This window comes from Pundamilia nyererei, unplaced genomic scaffold, assembly GCF_000239375.1.
Source record: "Pundamilia nyererei isolate P.nyererei 1_Seehausen unplaced genomic scaffold, PunNye1.0 scaffold00067, whole genome shotgun sequence".
Lineage (NCBI taxonomy): Eukaryota > Metazoa > Chordata > Actinopteri > Cichliformes > Cichlidae > Pundamilia > Pundamilia nyererei.
Genome location: NW_005187468.1, coordinates 983,257 through 1,001,044, shown reverse-complemented (window position 1 = coordinate 1,001,044; position 17,788 = coordinate 983,257). Strand labels below are relative to the sequence as shown.

General features: G+C 39.2%; 3 protein-coding genes across 8 annotated transcripts in view; 1 reads left to right on the top strand and 2 right to left on the bottom strand.

The window, feature by feature from the left end:
- The window catches only part of rragca (Ras-related GTP binding Ca), a 14,695-nt gene extending 5,740 nt beyond the window's left edge, over positions 1 to 8,955 (bottom strand). The window contains exons 1-4 of one of the 2 annotated variants that reach the window (XM_005736083.1): positions 8,795 to 8,955; positions 4,963 to 5,166; positions 3,897 to 4,096; positions 462 to 576 (exon numbers count right to left, since the gene is read on the bottom strand). In XM_005736083.1, the coding sequence (XP_005736140.1) occupies positions 462 to 576; positions 3,897 to 4,096; positions 4,963 to 5,166; positions 8,795 to 8,797 (522 nt within the window). In that variant the 5' untranslated portion in view covers positions 8,798 to 8,955. The other variant, XM_005736082.1, reaches the window with a different exon arrangement.
- LOC102200671 (C-Myc-binding protein) lies at positions 7,638 to 12,524 on the top strand. 4 transcript variants are annotated; one of them, XM_005736085.2, is made up of 5 exons: positions 7,638 to 7,820; positions 10,184 to 10,256; positions 10,786 to 10,834; positions 10,995 to 11,124; positions 12,074 to 12,524. In XM_005736085.2, exons 1-5 carry the CDS (start codon positions 7,794 to 7,796, stop codon positions 12,119 to 12,121), a joined length of 327 nt encoding a protein of 108 aa, XP_005736142.1. In that variant the 5' UTR covers positions 7,638 to 7,793; the 3' UTR covers positions 12,122 to 12,524. The 4 variants fall into 4 exon arrangements, with proteins under 4 accessions (XP_005736142.1, XP_005736141.1, XP_005736144.1 ...); XM_005736084.2 differs by having other exon boundaries at positions 7,639 to 7,820; positions 10,181 to 10,256; XM_005736087.2 differs by lacking the exon at positions 7,638 to 7,820 and adding an exon at positions 9,585 to 9,785.
- A 3,021-nt stretch (positions 12,525 to 15,545) lies between these two features.
- The window catches only part of rhbdl2 (rhomboid, veinlet-like 2 (Drosophila)), a 9,532-nt gene continuing 7,289 nt past the window's right edge, over positions 15,546 to 17,788 (bottom strand). For both annotated transcript variants that reach the window (XM_005736081.1, XM_005736080.1), the window contains exons 6-8: positions 17,065 to 17,125; positions 16,904 to 16,965; positions 15,546 to 16,521 (exon numbers count right to left, since the gene is read on the bottom strand). In XM_005736081.1, the coding sequence (XP_005736138.1) occupies positions 16,342 to 16,521; positions 16,904 to 16,965; positions 17,065 to 17,125 (303 nt within the window). In that variant the 3' untranslated portion in view covers positions 15,546 to 16,341. The remainder of the gene's footprint in view (positions 16,522 to 16,903; positions 16,966 to 17,064; positions 17,126 to 17,788) is intronic.

Below are 17,788 nucleotides of genomic sequence, written 5' to 3'. Positions count from 1 at the left end.
AACTTTGGAGCATTTTGTTTGTTTTTGTTTACATGTTTTTCATATAAGTAAAGAGGCAAGTAACTGTTAGTTAGCCAAACCTCATCCAAAATAAACTAGGCAAACTAAATATGAACTTGTTTACTGAATGTACTGCCTTGATACAGTAAATCTTACCAAACCAGTTAGTACATTTAAGGAAGAAACAGCTGTTCTCCACTCAAAAGTCATACCCTGAGATAAAACAGTTAAAAGTTACAGAGCGACTACTACTACCAGTGTGGGACAGAGTAGCATTACAACTGAGGATCACAAACATCTTCAGAAAAGGCTGTAGGGACAGTGGAGGAACTGCTAACACTAATGTGGCTTCCGTGCTGGCAATGACTCACGCCATGAACATGTCACACATAAATCACTCCATCAGTGACAAAGCTGCAAGAGAATTCTTATGCATAAAGGGTTGGTTTTTGTGTGCTTACAGAAATGAAGATATTTAGGAGGTTCTCCAAGGTGGGGAGCTGTGGGATGAGCTTCTGCACCACTTTGCTGAAGGCTTCAAAGATTGAGTGGTCATAAATACTCGTCAAGTAAAAGCTGAATGATGAAGAAAAAAAAGGAAGCATGTAAGCTGTTACAAGTAGGAAACACTTCTCACTTCCTCAAAATGCATATGAAACCAGGTAAAAATACATAGAGTCACAAGATCACATGACAAACAGTTGCAGAATTGTAGAAAAGAGATGTGAATCAAAGCATTAAAGCCTGATTCAGACAAAAGCACAAGGATAAAAACTTAATGCTAACTTGGCAAAAAAATTCCGACAAATAAAAAAAACAAAACAGTCTTCATAAGACTGCTGAAAACTAGGCACACATGACTTATAGACATTGGTTAGTGAAATGTATAAATAAAAAGTTTGTGTCTGAGAAAACAGTGGTGTGAGCCAAATGGAAGTGTCTGCATACACTTGGCAGGAGCTCAACTTCACAATGTATTACGGTGAAGAAAGCACCAGAGGCAGAGATCCACTATATATCCAGGACCGCTCAGGCTGTCTAACCGGAATAAACAACAATCTCACTCCACATAAAACACCCCACAGTGTGCCAACACAGTCCTAAAAATCAACAGTAAAGCTGCTGCAGAGCTGCCCAGGCTTAACCCCGACAGACCGTTTAATGTGCTACACAACACATTTAGACTTCTTATACAGTGTGTCGGAGCAAAGGCTGCAATTAACATTAACTCATCTTATTAGAGCTGCAACATAAATTTCAGTATCTAGTAATTCTGGACTAGTTTAACTCTAGAAAATATCACAAAAATTAATCATGTGGTAGCCATTTGAAACAATGCATGTCTAAGACACTTTGGCCTTGACTTTACTTTTCAAATTAAGAAGTTGCGATACATTTTTATACTGTCTGACAAAATGTCTATTCACCTCCACAGATCTATGACCAAAGTAAACCCTTTCCTGACAAGTTTAGTCTTAAACATTACTTTCAAATCTTAATGAATACAACATATTGTTCACTTTGTAAATGATGATGATGAGAGATTAGATAGCCTTTATTTGTCAGTTGCAGTTGCCCAAAACCGAGATGACAGACCTTGCCAACCGTACATACAATACACAAACATCACATTGGGGAGACAGGTCAGGCTAGGTAGCAAGGGGGGAAAAAAACATCGAAATGTGTAAAACAAAGGATAATACAGGAATACACAGATATCAACACACCATAGCACAATAAAATACAGACAAGCAACATGGGAGAGTATTCCAGTGTGTACAGCTGATCTGGGACCGCTGCAATCTTTGATTGCGCCTCCAGCTGATCCGGTGTCCACATCGGATGGGAGGTAAGCATGGGAGGAGGCGTTGGATCCGGGGTAGGGAGGGTGATAGTGAGGGCGTATCAGTGTACGTGTTTCGTGTGTGTGCATGTGTGTATCCTGTGTTCAGCTAAGAGAAAGCGTCACCACGCCCGGTTAAGCGTCAGTCAACAGTTTCCAGTGGACCCAGGTGGCCTTGAAGGAGGGACAAAGAGTTCCGTCAACAATCCTGTTATCATGGGAAGAATTTGTTGTTCCAGTCAGCTTCAACTTTGGCAAGCCTTCAGCTGGCGCCAGGGGGGCCGCATGAGTGAAGATCGTGAATGTTTGGGTTTAGTGCGAACAACTGCATCCAACTTTTACAGTTGGTCTAATGTCCATCACTGGTCACCAGTTCTGTCAATTCCCGTTGTTCTTCTCCAAGATCTTATCCATATTGCATTCAAAACACAGTCTGAGTACAGCCCTGCCAATCGTCTATCGTATCGGCCAGCCTTATGGGATTTTGAACAGCTGTAGCCGCTTCTTGTTCTTCGATAAGCCAGGTCAAAGCCAGCTCCAATCAGCCAGAACTCTGTTATCATGGTTCCAAATTGGTAGATGTCGTTCATTGTCCTCCATCAAGAGTGTCGCTAGACACGACGCAACCGACCATCGAGTATCCGGCAGCAAACGTCTCCGCAGGACAATCGGGCTCTCCCAAGCCTAGCAGGGTGTCAATTCCATTACGGGACCAGTTGATCAAATCCATAATTCTTTAGGTTTTAGAGAACAAGACTGGGAAACTCTTTGAGGGTTAGAGTTAGACGAGACTAGACAAACACATATGATGGTCCCTATTAGAATCAAAAGCAGAAGTACTTAAAGTATCAAATGTCCATGTTTGTTTAGTTACTTTTACCTCCTCTTGTTTCAAAATGGTAGGATGAGTATAGCCAAAACAAGTAACTTGAGGCTTCAAAAGATGAATTTACTATGATGGTGAATTTTTGACACCAACCACACATCAAAACAAACCAAATAAAGAATTTTTAAAAACTGAAGCCATGACATCCATTGTGCGAAATGGCAAAGTATTAATAGCATTCTATGACAAAATTTAAGATAATTTCTTCAATCTAAAGACTACTAAATGAACATATTTAGTCCTCAGGCTATATAAAAGTTAAAACTTTTAGCATTTATATCAGAAAACAAACAAACCATGGTGTGCTATGTGCACACAAAGATGAACCAAACAGCAGATGTGTACTTTGGCTTTCTTTCTGCATCTCAAGTTTTTCTGCCCTTTGGAGCCTTAATCACAACAGCTCTGATCGCTGTGGCAGAGGCCACTGTTGCTTCATTAAAAGGTCAAAGAGGAATCTCACAGGAACACTAAAACTATGCAGACAATGTTGAAGACACAGACTACTGGATATGTAAAGACGGAAACAGAAGCTACTTTTAGGCCTTATTATTAGCAACAACACCAATTACCAAATGACATTAATAAAAACAACCATCCCAATGGCTTTTCTACTGCAATTATTGAAAAAGGGAAAAACAAACAAAAAGCCACTCTGATTGAAGCAAGAACACTTAACCAAAAAAAATCCAAAAACTATTTTATACCATACTCTTAAACCATTTTTATCAAATAGGATGAGTGGGGCCAAGTATAAAACGTTTGTGGAAGAGGTTAAAACATCTCTCAGTCTCATGTGTCATTACCAGTCAGTGAAGTTGTCTTTTTGTGCCTGCACCGACTTGTGTTTACTCGTGTCTGTTTATGACAACGTGATTACGGGTGTTAAAACTGTCTTGAATAAAGCCAGTTTTGTTGAGAGACTATGCTTTGTCTGAGAGATTTGGGGTAAGCGATTAACTGCTGTACCAACTTATTAATGGCCATTTAAGCTGTGGCCCATTTTCTTGATTAGTTAAATCTGTTAAACAGTAGAGTTATTGTATTGCATTATTGAGTGTGTGAAACTTTGTTTGCTGCAAATCAAATATAAAACAGGATGGATGTCTTCCCCCCCCCTTCTTTTGGCTTTCACAGAAGATTAAAATAATTACAAGTTAATCGTACCTGAGATGCAGCTTCTCTAAACTGGCATCTACCAGATCATCATTGGCTCTCTGATGGATGTCTCTTTGGGTTTCGATCTTGTGATCGTCTGACAAGCCGTCAACTTTGTGGATAAACACCTCGAAGTTTATCTCTGGATTGACCCTGTAGGCCCGCGACACAGTGAGATGAAGCCTACTCAGAGCCTCCACATAATCATCCTATAGCAAAGAAGATGACACAAAAACAAGCATGTTCACAAAGTGAATCTAAAACAAGATTTAAAGCATAATCTTCTGTTCTGGACACAAAACCAGAAACAACATATAGCATAGAATATTTAACAATTTTAATACTACCATGCTGCTTTATTCTTACAGAACACTACATCCATAATCTGCTCTTTTTTTAACCTTAAAAACTTTATGAGAAAATTTTTTAATGTAGTAAGAGTGTATATAATATCCAACAATGTCCTTCAAAAAAAAAGAAAAAAAAAGAAAAAAGTTATCAGTGACATAAACAGGAAAATCAAGATGCGCTTCTTCTTAAAGAAGTGAGAATGACAGTCTTGTGAGCTAAGCCCAACATAATTATTAGCTGTCACTTCAGATAACATGGAGGAGTACATTCTCATCAGTTTAAAGTGAGGTTTGAGGAAATGCACCTCTGCCTCGCCTCCCAAAACAGCAAAAGGAAAACAGCTCTCCTCTCATATCACTGTGTGACCAACTGCTGAAGCAAATTGAATCTGATGCACCTTGAGCACAAATAAAGCCATGCAATCAGATGAGCTGTGGTTTATATCGCAGCTGAGATTACTTCTTGAAAGCACTCAGAGTCATGTGGACAGCGCAGGCATAAAAGCCGTGGCATGTAATTGTCTTTTATTCAAGCCACTCTGGCTGTTCATCAGCCAGCTCATTCTTCAGTGCTGAAATGGGTGTATACTTGGATGCCTGTTTTCTTCTTCTGTACAGTTTCATCTTAATAAAAATGTAAGTGGTCGTGATTCTGAAAGCGGTCTGATTTTGCACTTCTACACTTTATCTTATCAAACAATTCTTCCTCTTTTTTTTCTCTTCACCTGAGCATCAATAACAAATATCAGAGCCCCGGTTCCTCTGAAGATCATCTCGTAGTCGAAGGTGGGGTCAAAGAAGTCGACCTGGCCGGGGAAGTCCCAGATCTGGAAGTTGACAAAAGAGCTACTGGAGATGTCATCCTTGTAGATCTTGTTGGTGCTCTCCAGAAACAAGGTCTCATTGGGAGACATTTTGTGAAATACCACCTGAAATGAAAATTGATGCCATGTTTCAGTTGAATAAATACAAACAGAGTCTAAAGTGAGGAACCGGATTTACATTAATTAAATTTAGTGGGGAAAACTGGTATATGATGACACTCAGCAAACAGTGGGATTATGAGAAATTGCACTTTTGTAAGAGGGTCACTGAAACTTTAATATAGCAGTGACCACAAATCTGTGGTAATTCTGACACTAGCTGCTGGGGAAAAAAATGCATCTGTCTGTTCTCGTTACTTCATCTTTATTTATTGGAAATACTGGGGACAGAGGACACAGCGCTAATCATTGTAGTCACTAGACAAACATGCGCTTCTTCAAATTTTCAATACTGCAATCAATTCTTAACTGCCACTGACATAACAAGTATGTTTTTCTTAAATCAAGAGTGTTGGATATCAATTTAGTTTTATTACAATTCTTTATTTCTAAAGTCTAGTTTTTATTTTTATATTAAATAAATACTTCAATAAAAACTGGGGAGCTAGATCATTTGGAAGGGGCTCACATACGAGCTGGTACTCCTCCACACTGAAAGGAGGGACTTTGGTGATTTGAGAATCTGACTAAGATGCCTTGTTACTCCTAGACGAGTAATTTCAGGTATGTCCTACCAAAAGGAGACCCTGGGCAGATTCATGGAGATTTGATATGTTTAAACTGAGATGGTTGTCCTCACGGAAGAGTTTGAGGAGGTGGCCATAAAGAGGGGGTCTAACAGATGTGTAAATAATTTTTTTTCAGTATAATAACCTTGTTAACTTTTGTTGCGGGTGTGAATTTAAACAGACTTGAAGTCATCCAGCAACGTTTTAAGTCCGATGACCGTACATTTGTATGTGTGAAGACACGTGTAAGGTTTTCTTCACTTGTGGTTTACAAATGGCTGTTCCATAATCCCATTATTAAAATATTGCAGTCATGTGAAAGATTATCACAACAGTGCTGTAATTTGCTTTATAGTGTTACTCTAGCACAAGGATATCATCCAGACATCACATGTAGAACAAGAGGGAAAAGGGCAAAACACTGCAGACTCAGATCCATTGCAACACGTCATTCTCGTCAGCATTTTTCAGCTTTTCACGCTGCGGAAAGTAAAGTGGCTGCTGTACATTGAACTGAAGTTAACAATTAATGAGAGGAAGGCTTAACAAATAGGGTAGAAAACGAGATGTAGTGGACGTGTGATGTGGTAGGAGTATTTGCTCCCCTGCTGGCATTTTAAATCAATGTGTCGTCCACTGAGGTCACCGGCCGATGAACCAGCAAAAATCCAAATCACATGATTCTCGGGCCCAGTTGGCAGCTTACATCGAAATGTTAATCTTCGACTTGAGGGTGTATGGATTATAGCAAACACAGTGCAAGTGCACTGGCACAGAAGTGTGCTTCGTCACAAGAAAGTTTCTCCATGCACTTTCTGTAGGTTAGGTTTGCAGCACGTCAAGCTATATGCAGTCTTTTCATACTTCCCCCTTGGATTTGAACATAAATAATAAAATATCATAGAAGGGTCAACTACGTCTAATCTATTATTAAACAACAGTGCAACAACAGTGAAAGTGGCAGGCCAAGAAACATATTCTGAGCAGCCTATAGATGAAATATGAAATAAAGACTAGAAAAAGGAAAAAAAAATAGAAAAAGTGGAACCAGCCTTGAGGGTTTGCTGCATGACAGGTGGTTGTGGTCATTTGATTATTTACAGTTACAATTCCATACTTTGGGGAATTAACAAAATTAACTGAGACTCAGTTTCTGGACTTTTTTAAAGAATCTTATCATTCCGCCTTATACTGTGCCTATTTTTAATTATGTTGTAGTTAACTGGATTACTAGTAATGAACTTTTTTTTTTTTTAATTATTATTTTTTACATATATTAACTTTTTTTTAAACTTTTTTTCCTGTTTTCTTTTAAGGAAACAGCAAGTCATCTGCCTCCGCCTGAGCCCATCCCTAGCACCAACCCACAATATCTACAAGTCCATTTTCTGTTATCCACACTCCTGCTTTTCCTTCTCTCTCACTGCCTCCGAATGTGCCTTCCCCCTTTGCCAACAACTGCAAAGTTTCCACAGGTCTGGGTGGCTTGTTGCCTCTGCCATAACTTGTAATATAAACTTTTTTTGGCTCTAGGCTTACAGCAGTCACCAAAGCTGACAGAGGTTTTGCCTTCATATTAAATGTCATCTACACTCATACAGGGTTTTACTTTGTGGGGTGAGGGTGGCGTTTCCCTGCATTTAGCTAGCAAAAAGTCTGTTACTTAAATCTATGGATGATGATTATCTTTGGCCATTTAAAAAAAAAAATAAAAATCAAAAATGCATTTCAAACTTAAGCAAATTAAGCATCACTTTTTAAAAACATTTTATAGACAGTCATTAATATGCTTTAATGGAAGGCCAAAACTGCTTATGAAATTAATAATTAGGAATTCAGGTGAAAACACAGGTGCCGCTGGTCATAGCAATCTCAGAGCAGCTACTGAGGTCATCTCCTAACAAGGAGCTGTGTCACTATACGGCGGGCTTAATTTCCTTGAGCATACTGGAGTCCTGGCTGTTCCTGATTTTTGAGAGTGTGGGAGCGTCTGAATAGTCCATCATGCACAGGGGCAGTTACTGGAGGGGGGTAAGTAGCGGCCGAACAAATTTTTTATCCCTCTTTCTGAGATAAAATGGGTACGACTCAGGTAAAGAGGCCTTGCACGTGCTGCACTGATTTAAAAAGTGTTATGGCTTGCAGACCGAAAGGTGTGGTCGCTCTGATATCACGTGAAAGGCACACTCCAAATCTATACCGCACAGTTGGGTGGGACTGACATAGACTTTCTTTTCTGTTTTTTGTTTGCATGTCGGATAAGTTGTTAACCAAACAGTCACATGCTGCATGTACACACGCACCATTAAAGATGCACCGAGCGCCTCTGTTCAGCTGGTTAATAATTCACTCCTGCGGACACACCGGCGTTAGTTCACACAGATAACCAAGTGACCATTAGCTTTCTACAAATTTTCTTTATTATGACTATTATTGTTATTTCTTCAATTCTTACGTAGCTGAGCACGCCGTCAGCTGACTGATAACCGTCATCGCTCGCGACATGCTAACCCAACTCGGTAGCTATTTTGGCTAACGTCCCGTTTATACTCGCGTGAGGCTGAGGCAGGCGGCGCTCGCCTCGGAAGGCTAACAGTTTAACATCTCCGCCTACCTTCTGTATCGACGATTTGCCGCTTCTCCTCAGGCCCATAAGCAGGATCCTGGGTTTGCTGTCGGACGGTGCCGGGCTGTCCTCGATGTCGGCCTCCTCTTCACCATAACCGAAATCTTTGGGAAACGAGTCCGCAACCCCGTAGCTGTCAGACAGCTGTTCCACCTCGTACTGAATCGACATTTTGTCCTAAGCACGGTCGCTTCCCCCCTTATTCCCTCCGTTTACTTTGTCGGTTAGTTGTTTGTTTGTAGCGGGCCGTTGGTAGGCACCATGAAGTAACGTCACCCGATGGAGATAGTTTGTCAATAACGCCTGAGCTACTTGGAAACGCAGAGCGTGATCCCACACATTTCCTTAGGATTTCCTCTCGCCCTGAAAAAAAACTCACCATTTAGTCCCGCCCTTTGATTCTGATTCGCTGCTTTGGTTACAATTCGACAGGTGATTGGCCGAGCAGCCTGCCACTTTAATGAGGTTCACCGCTGTCACCTGACTAGTACTCGGACTTGTTTTGTGAACTGTCGCTCGAAAGAGGAGAAAATAAAACCTTTCATTTTTTTTAAATGAGCTATTTTAAACCACCTAGAGTATTTTTTTTTTGTGGACTAAAATAATAGTCACAAATGATCTTGGGTTAAAAGGGAACATTTAATGAAGACGAACCAAACAGAGTGAGCGGTTATGGTGTTATTCTGTGTTGTTACCAGCAGATGGAAGCAGGCGCCTACTACAGTGAAGCAAAGGCTTTCATGAGCCTTCTGAAATGTAGGAATTATTTCTTTCCGCAATTGCAGGACAGATTAAATAATCCATGTTGAGTAAATAAATCCATTGTTGTGTAAATTATATTGCCTATGCAATGCCGCATAGCATACGGCAACTACAATAACTCTTAAAAAGTGTACCTAGTGTATCTGTATAAAAACTGCCTGAGCTGGACACACCTAATTTTTTTTGATGGTTTATTATTTATTATTGTTCCTAAACACAATGATATAATTTTGTTGCTGTTTTGTTTAGCAGTTTTGACGCATTATTTGCCCTCCAATCGCAGAATGGCCTAAGAGTGCAATTTTAAGTGCTTTGTAAAAGAGGGAAAACAACAGAAATGGAGATATGTAAGAATTTATCACTGGTTTCGTGACGAGGAACCTTTGCACGTTCTTATATTCCCGAGGAGCTCCTGAATGCAGCTTTGACTCTGCGGAGCAGTTGGTTGAGCGAAGAAGATAAACGAAAGTAAACTTTTACCGACCCGGCCGGCGGTGTACCTGATTCTCAAAGTTAGGTGCTCCCATTTTAAGCGGAACGCTAAATATAGGAGCTGTCTACACGAAAAAGGCAGTTTTCTAACCGACATTACTATGGCACATTATAAAGTAAGCGCGTGTGCTGTCATTGTATTCATTTTACTCTGCTGTTTTTAAGAACCCGCTTCATGTCCTGTGTTTCAAGCTAGCTAAGCTAATGTTAACAGGGAGGGAGGCTCATCGGGAGGTCGCCATCGCACCTGTGACGGCTTGTATTTGGGCTTTCTCGGTGATGGGGGTCTGCAAATGTTTGTGGGTAAACAGAGTTTGGAGAACGTAAATAAACTAGCTACGGCTACAAATTATACTTTCTTTATTACACCTCCAGGGCATTAAATACGAGGGAATTACAAATAGTGAGAACACTCTCAATCATATTGGCCCACTCTAATAGGCAAGACGTGACAGCTTAAAGGTACTTTATGATTAGCTGGTAATAAAATGTCTTATTTTTCTTCCTCCAGCAGGGTCCAGACCCCAAGAGGGAACAGTTTAGGAGATACTTGGAGAAAGCTGGTGTTGTTGACAGTCTAACTAGTGGTATGGTGCATTTCTTTTCTGTTAAAGTCATTATACTAGCTTTGGGAGCTATTCGCAAAGTATTGCAGAGCATAACTGAAAGCTAGACCCTCTTCTGACAGTGCTGCAAATTATTATCTGACACCAAGTAGTCTTGAGGGGAAACGTCGAAAACCTTTTCACCAGTGTCAGGCTTTTTAGTAAACACATCTTAACAACATGGATTGATAGCTAATGTAATGTTGATAGAGAATGTAAGATATCAAACATACATTTTTTGCAGGATTTTCCACCTATTAAGAATTTTTGACTTGTTTTTCACTGTAAGAAATGGTGCTGAACTTCTCAAATTCATTAGATTATAATTTGAGTTAACGTAAATGCACAGTACAAGGACTTTGCTTGAGTAAACAGTCCAAATTTGCCATTTAACTCACGAATTATGTTATCAGAGGTCAAGTAAACAGAACTAAGAGTCCATCCAAGTATTTACTGACAGTCAGTGATAAGTAGAAAGTTTAACTCTTTTCTCTCCCCTCCTGGTCTTCAGTTCTAGTGTCGCTATATGAACAACAAGAAAAGCCCAACAATGCTTTGGAGTATCCTTCTAATTGCACAAGCTGATTCTGAACATTATGAGCCTGCAACATTATGATCTGTGTGTTGAGGTGAACCTTCAGCTGATATTTTCCCTCCCAGCTACAAGTCTGAACAGAAATTACACTCGCTGTAGATTCTTTAACTGGCTCCTTCTACCAGATTTGTCAAGCAGCAACTCGGTGCTGTTGGGCAGACTTCAGAAGATGCTGAGGCTCTGCAGCAGGAGGTGATTAATCTCAGGCAAAAGTGTGCACGCTTGGCAGGGGAAAATAAAGAGCTTAAAGCAAAGGTAAGCCTCCAGTGGTTTGTAAAAAGAAGACTTTTTTTCTTCTTTCTTTTTTTTTAAACCTCATTTAGATTTTAAGATTTTTGAAGCACAGTCATTATAATTAGACACAGAATGCAAAGAAGACATGGTGTCCTACAGCTGGCCAGAATAAATTAATGCCAAGATACCACAAGTTGAAATAAAAAGCAAAAAAATGTTGTGCAGTGATTTCACAATTCATCAGTACATAAGTTAATACAACACAAAAATAGACCTTTTAGTCATCAATTATTCTAAAGTTCAGAGTACAAACTTTAACATGCACAAAAGTAGCGCAACATATCCAATATAACTTGAAATGAGACAAAGGGAGACAAAATGACCCCATGACCTTGGAGCAGTGTGTTCGATTGAAGCATTAACAAGTTTTAACCAGCGTTACAAATGTAAACGAGTGATACTTTCCTGAAAACATGCAGTTGATGCCTCCCAGTTTGTTGTTTGTTTTTAATATTTAACGTCATATTTGTGAAACTTTTGCTGGAAAAATTTGGATCATGCATAATTTTTCAATGTAATCTTTTCCATACATTCTTTCCGATACCAATCACATAATCTCCTGAAGTGCAATGAAAAGGAATTTGCTCAAAAACTCCTTGTGACTGTCTGGTAATTTTGTTATGATGTAGTGTGTCCAGACTAGTAAGGACAAAAGAAGCAAACCTCAATCATGTACCACGTCCTACCTTTGTCGTGGTACAGCTCTATTCTGAGGCTTCTGGTATGAGTGTTGTATCGCTTCTCGTGGGCCAGTGTGTTGTCTGCCATGATGCTTTTTGATACCTGTCTGTAACAGTGTGTATTTATTTATTTTTTATCTGACAGTCTGCATGGACACAAGGAGCTCCTGAAAGGCTTGTGAACTCGACTAATGTAGATGTTTGGGTTTTTTTTTCTTCTGTCTCTCTAGCTCCAGCGTTATGAATCTGTACCTGAAGATGGAGGCACAGCTAACTAGACCCCAACCCAACAGCATTTTGTTTCTACGTTGCTATCACTTTAAAAATTGAAGGCGAGACAACACTTAGGTGAAAACTAAACATTTTTATGTTGCTGTTTTGTCTTTTTTATAAATCGCAGTTTCTACTTTACTACTTTTGATTTAACTTATTTTGTACATGAATGTATATAAGTGTTGGTTTTTTTGGGTTTATTTAGTCTTTAGTATAGCTTTATAGTAGAAACTGACTTTCAGCATGACGAGTGGGTTAGTAATAGACAGTAGTCATTAAGCTGTTTGTTTTACTTTCCTGTCTTGTTAAGAGGACACACACTGATCAATGTATGTGTGTGTTATTTACAAAAATCTGGTGTAGGTGCACAAAAATATATCACATCTAAAATAAAACATGGCCTTGTAATCACTGTGTTTGTTTGTTTGTTTTTCCAATTTTAATCAATTTATTTACAGCAAACAATCAGTGAGTTCTGTAATGCAACAGAGTTACTGTGGTCATTTAGAGCTTTGTAGGCTCATTAACACACATCCTCAATCACCCGCTGAAAGAAACCAGATATAAAACACATTAAAAAACAAACACCAAGCACAAAGACCTTGGGGACCAGAGCACATTAGGCTTTCTTCCACACTTAAAAACCTATTTCTTCAAGTGCATACAAAAACCAAAACTGTGAAACGGGCGAAGAAAACTGACAGTATTGTTTTTGTTCAGATAAGTGCTTATAGTAATGTGTCATTTGAGATTTAAAATCCAGTCCAGATGCTGTGAAACCTGAAATTACATTAGAAAACTTCCAATCAGATGTTCTTCTGTTTAACAAGATTTTTTTCTGGAAATCAACAAATTAAACGACTGGTAGAGGAGGGTTTAAATGAATAAAACAGCCAAAGCACCGTTATCACAGCTCACCTGTGTCTACCCAGTGCAGACATGTCTAAAGTTACTAAATATATAAAAAATAATAAAAATAAAGCAGCTGGTGTAAAGTTTCTCAATGTAAAAGGAGCGCATTTATAGGCTGGACCGCTGTGTCCTGTAATGATTTTTAGATTTGCAGATCTGAGATTCGTTTGTTGCTGCTGTTACCACTAATGTTTCGTAGTTGGAGGAAGCTATATCCTGAGCTCTAAAACTCCCTTTTAACAGGAAGAAACCTCCAGCAGAACCAGTCTCGGGGAGGGGCGGCCATCTGCCGCGACCGGTTGGAGTGAGGGGAGCTTTATTCTTCTGCCATCCCTTCTCTAGTATCCAGAGCCCATCAAGAGCGTGCCCCATGGAAACCAGAGAGGGAGAAGACCCAAAAATGGTCTGCAGCACCCAGTAGTGGATCTACTGCACCCAGGCTGCTTGGTATTGGAGAGAAAGTCAGCATGCTCATTGAGCCACACATGCTCGACTGCAGCCATAAGGGGAAGCACCCTAAAGACGAAGACAATGGTGAGCCAGATTTTTCCTATGGAAGTGGAATGGATATGCACCAGCTCTAAAATCCCCCTGAGGAAGTTCCAGCCTCTCATCTTCACTCTGCCACGATGACTGATAGTAAGTCAATAACAGAGAGACAGTAACTAAATAAAAGCAAAGAAAATCTGCTGAATTAGTTCAAACAGCAACATTAGCAGCAGTATTTTAGACTAATGGTGCACAGTATAAATTTTTTTTGGGTAGTTAACAGTGGTATTGTCAAGATGTAATATATCTCAGCTTAACAAAATGAAATGTTAACAAGGAGAAAACATCACGTTTGCAGAAAGCTGCATTTCCAAAGATGATTTCAAGCATATGAGGATTTGCTGAAGAGGGTTACGACCTGTCCAGAGATCACATCTGCCATATATTTGAAATCATCTTTGCTGTCCATTTTCTCCAAATGTGACATTTTATCCTTGGAAATGTTGACGTTTGGACTAATTCAGCAGATTTTCTTTGCTTTTACTTGGTTAATGTCTCTCTGTTATTGAATTACTATCAGTCATCATGGCAGAGTGAAGCTGAGAGGCTGGAACTTCCTCTGGGGGGTTTTAGAGCTGGTGCATATTCATTCCACTTCCATAGGAAAATCTGTCTCACCATCCTCTTCGTCTTTCGGATGCTCGATGTCAGTAGGTGGATCGAGGATGCTGTGGGTTTTTTTTTTTTTTTTTAAATGAGTCTTTAATTTCTTTAAACATAAGAGTGCTGGCACAGATTCATATAGAGTGCCAAATGTAAGCAGAGTATCAAAAATATTGCACAAAAGCAACCTGAGCCCTCTGCCCCAGCATCGTTGCATGACTGAGGGATAAATCAGACTGCTTTCCTCTAACTAAGAAACATCAGTGGTAACATGAGCAGCAGGCGAACCTGAGACCGGTAACTCTAAACTTCAGCAGTTTTCTGAATTGCACATCGATGTTGTCAGTGTGCTAATTTCCCAGATGTGCTTATTTCTACACATTACATTTAACCGCAACAATCAGGTGAGATTTAGCAATATTACTCCCTGATCTGTCTTAATGCAACTTCTCCACACGTAGCAGAGCTTTAAAAAACACTAAAGTAATGCAATATTTATACTTTTAATTTTATTTGGGCTTGTTTTTTTCAAACTTTCCCCCCCTGTTTCTGCATTTATTTCTATCAAAACTGCAACAAAAACATATTAGCATCACACATATTAGTGCATTAGGTAAGAATAGGCGTGCCTGCATTGGGCCAAAACATACTTTGCTGACTTTGGCCTGAAATAAAATAGGTTTCCCACTGGAGGTGGTACTGACAAAATGTTTACATCTAGTGTAGCTCATGTCTGTGTTTTGTGATGTTTGTGACTGGATTTTTCACTCTGTGCTTAGCTTTAATTATCAAATGAAGATTAAGATTTTTTTTTTAAATTTATTATTATTTTTATTAAACCTGTTTTTTACTTACTGTCTGTACAGATGCAGATTAGTTGCCATATAAGCAGCTGTTTCCTGGAGCTGTCTGTATATTTGTTTCTATCCTGTTTTTTAGACATTACTGAGTAGTGTGGCACAGTGCGTCCTCTGCTGGTCATATTTGTAACTGTTCTTGGTGGGGTCGCTGCTGTATGAGACTGATCTCGTTTAATTTATTGAGGAGAAACTTCAGTACATCTCCAATATGTCAAAGGGAGAACTTTTCAGAAATGATTCTCTAAAAACCATAATTTTGATCACGCATCTGCACATAAATGGGAGATTAATTCCAACACTTTATTACCCAGAAACGTTTAAATCAGATTACTTATTAGTAGATAACCTACTAGCTGTATCTATATCTGACCCAGGCTATGGTGCTATTAAGGAGGGATGGTGACTCTACCCCACAACAACATCTGGAACACAGAGAGCAGAATATGTAAATGCATACCACCAGCGGACCTGATCAAAACCAGGTTTAACCAAGTGGAACACAAAATAAATCTTCAGAAGTTCCATATTTAATGTGAAAAAAATATTTACAAATGTGACTTATTTATGAAAACACAGTGTAGAAGGTCTGTTTGGTCTTTTTGTCATAGTTTACACACAATCTTAGATAATTTACAGTTTCAATAACAAAAAATATTTTTTGTTAAAAAAAAAGTACATTTCTAAAAAAACATGCTTGATAGTAAAGCGACTTCATGGCTAAAGAAGACACATTAAGGACACTCACCCTGTTCTTCCAGTCATTACATCAGTGTAAACATATAGTTATGGCTGTCACGTATAAAAACTCTCTTAAAATGTGATGTCAGATGTTAATATGATGTTTTCTTCTAGTGCATAGTGTTTTTAAGCAGTGTAAGAAACTTTTCTATGAACAGTGGATCAATGGCAGTCCTCGATGATCCAAATAAAAAGAACACAGTGGAAAATACAGAAAGTCAAAACAAAGCACACAAGGAAAAAGTAAACCACATATGTTAATTAAGTCATACATAACTGCCCCATCATGTTCAAAATGAATGCTTCAATGGGCACATTTTCATCTGCATAGCCTTAAAGCAAGACTACACATAAACAGCAGGAGGAGCCATTTCACACAAATTCAGCCCTAAAGAGAGCTCAAAGTAAAAAAACAAAAAAAAAAACAGGCTAAAAACCCAACAAGTCAATGTTCGGGTCCCTAAAAAGTAACTGTTCTCTACAACAAATCAGTAAAAATCAGCTTCCTGAGTGACACAAGAATTTTAGAGTTTAAAACAGGACCTGAGTGCAGCTTCATGCTCCTACGGGGCTGGAGAAAGGAAGATGTTGAAGAACACAGCAAAGAGAACAAAGATTGTGTAGCCCACTATACAAATCCAGAAACGTGGGTCTTTGAGTAGCTTCTCATTGTAAGCACTGAAGAAGACGTAGCCGACGGTCATCCCTGCCACAATTCCTCCAAAGTGAGCAACAAAGGACACCTAAGAGGAAAGACGACATTTAGTCTTTCACTCTATTTACAATGTAGTCAAGCTACTGCCCCCCACCCCCACTGGAAAGCGACTCAGAAAACTTGCAAGACCAGTTTAATAACCAAATAAAAAGGTTGTGTTCTGGTTGTGTGGAAAGCTTTGGCATGTTTTGCACAGAGGAGCGCGTATCGGCATGAATAATCAAGTTTCAGCAAGAGCTACTGAGCTCGTCTGGAGCCACAAGGAAGTAATGCTATCACAAAACAAGCTTGCTGCTGGGGGAGGTTAGCTGACTTAGCTGGATCTGTCTTGAGGCATCTTCTGTGTCAGAGGAGATTAACAAAAGGCCCTGTTTGTTTATGGCTTTTGCACAGCAGCAGCAAAATCATACCTGTAAACCATCTTCATATTTGACAAATCTTCTGTAGAAGGCAAACCCGAAATCTAAGCCAACTGGGAAAAAGCAAAACAGTTTTAAATCAAATGTTTCTGAAGGTAATTTCCTCAGGTACAAAAACACAAACAGGCCAAAACACAGCTAGGAGAACCTACCAAAGACCACAATGAAGAGGATACGAAACACTCCAAGGAGAGGAATCATCTCTCTGAAATTCTGTAGATTGAAGCAAACACCAGATCAATACTTAGATTTAAACTTAACACAGTAATTTACATCTGCCATATATTTGTAAGTAAAAGGGGCATTGGATGATCAGAAATGTAAATGTACAGCTATTTTGTTTTTCTCTATTTTTGGTCATAAAAAATTTAATTGCTAATATCAAATAAAGATTCACCTAATGAGGTCAGCACATGTACAAATAATCCTTATGAGCCAAAAGCATTCCCAGAGCTCTAAATGCTCCGTTTCATCATGACCACTTTGTATGATGTAAAATGAAAGCTGATAACTTGAATGTGGTCATTTCAGGCAGACAGCAGTGGCTGTCAGTAGCTAGCACAAACGCTCTGTTTGCAGAGGTCAGCCAGTGATAAGAAAGCTGCCTTAAAAGGACTGAACCTAAAATGGCTTGTTTCAAAGAGGGGATGAACTAAGGGACTGTCCTAAGGCCCAATGTAGGGCTAAAAAGAATTTACACTGTTCACTATGTAAAGTTACTACCACTGCATCCAACAACAAAATCATGGAAAAGGAAAAGAACAGAATAGTTCCCCTTTAATTAAACAAGCTGTGCGAACTATTGCTATGAACACATCACTCACTTCCTCTCGTTGATTTCCAAAGTCATCCTATAGACTACCATCCAATGTTGCC

Coding starts and splice junctions, on each gene's coding strand:
- LOC102200671 (XM_005736084.2), top strand. CDS start 7,794: ATGCACAGGGGCAGTTACTGGAGGGGG. Junction 10,257..10,785: donor TGTTGACAGTCTAACTAGTG/GTATGGTGCATT, acceptor CCTGGTCTTCAG/TTCTAGTGTCGCTATATGAA. Junction 10,835..10,994: donor AAGCCCAACAATGCTTTGGA/GTATCCTTCTAA, acceptor TCCTTCTACCAG/ATTTGTCAAGCAGCAACTCG.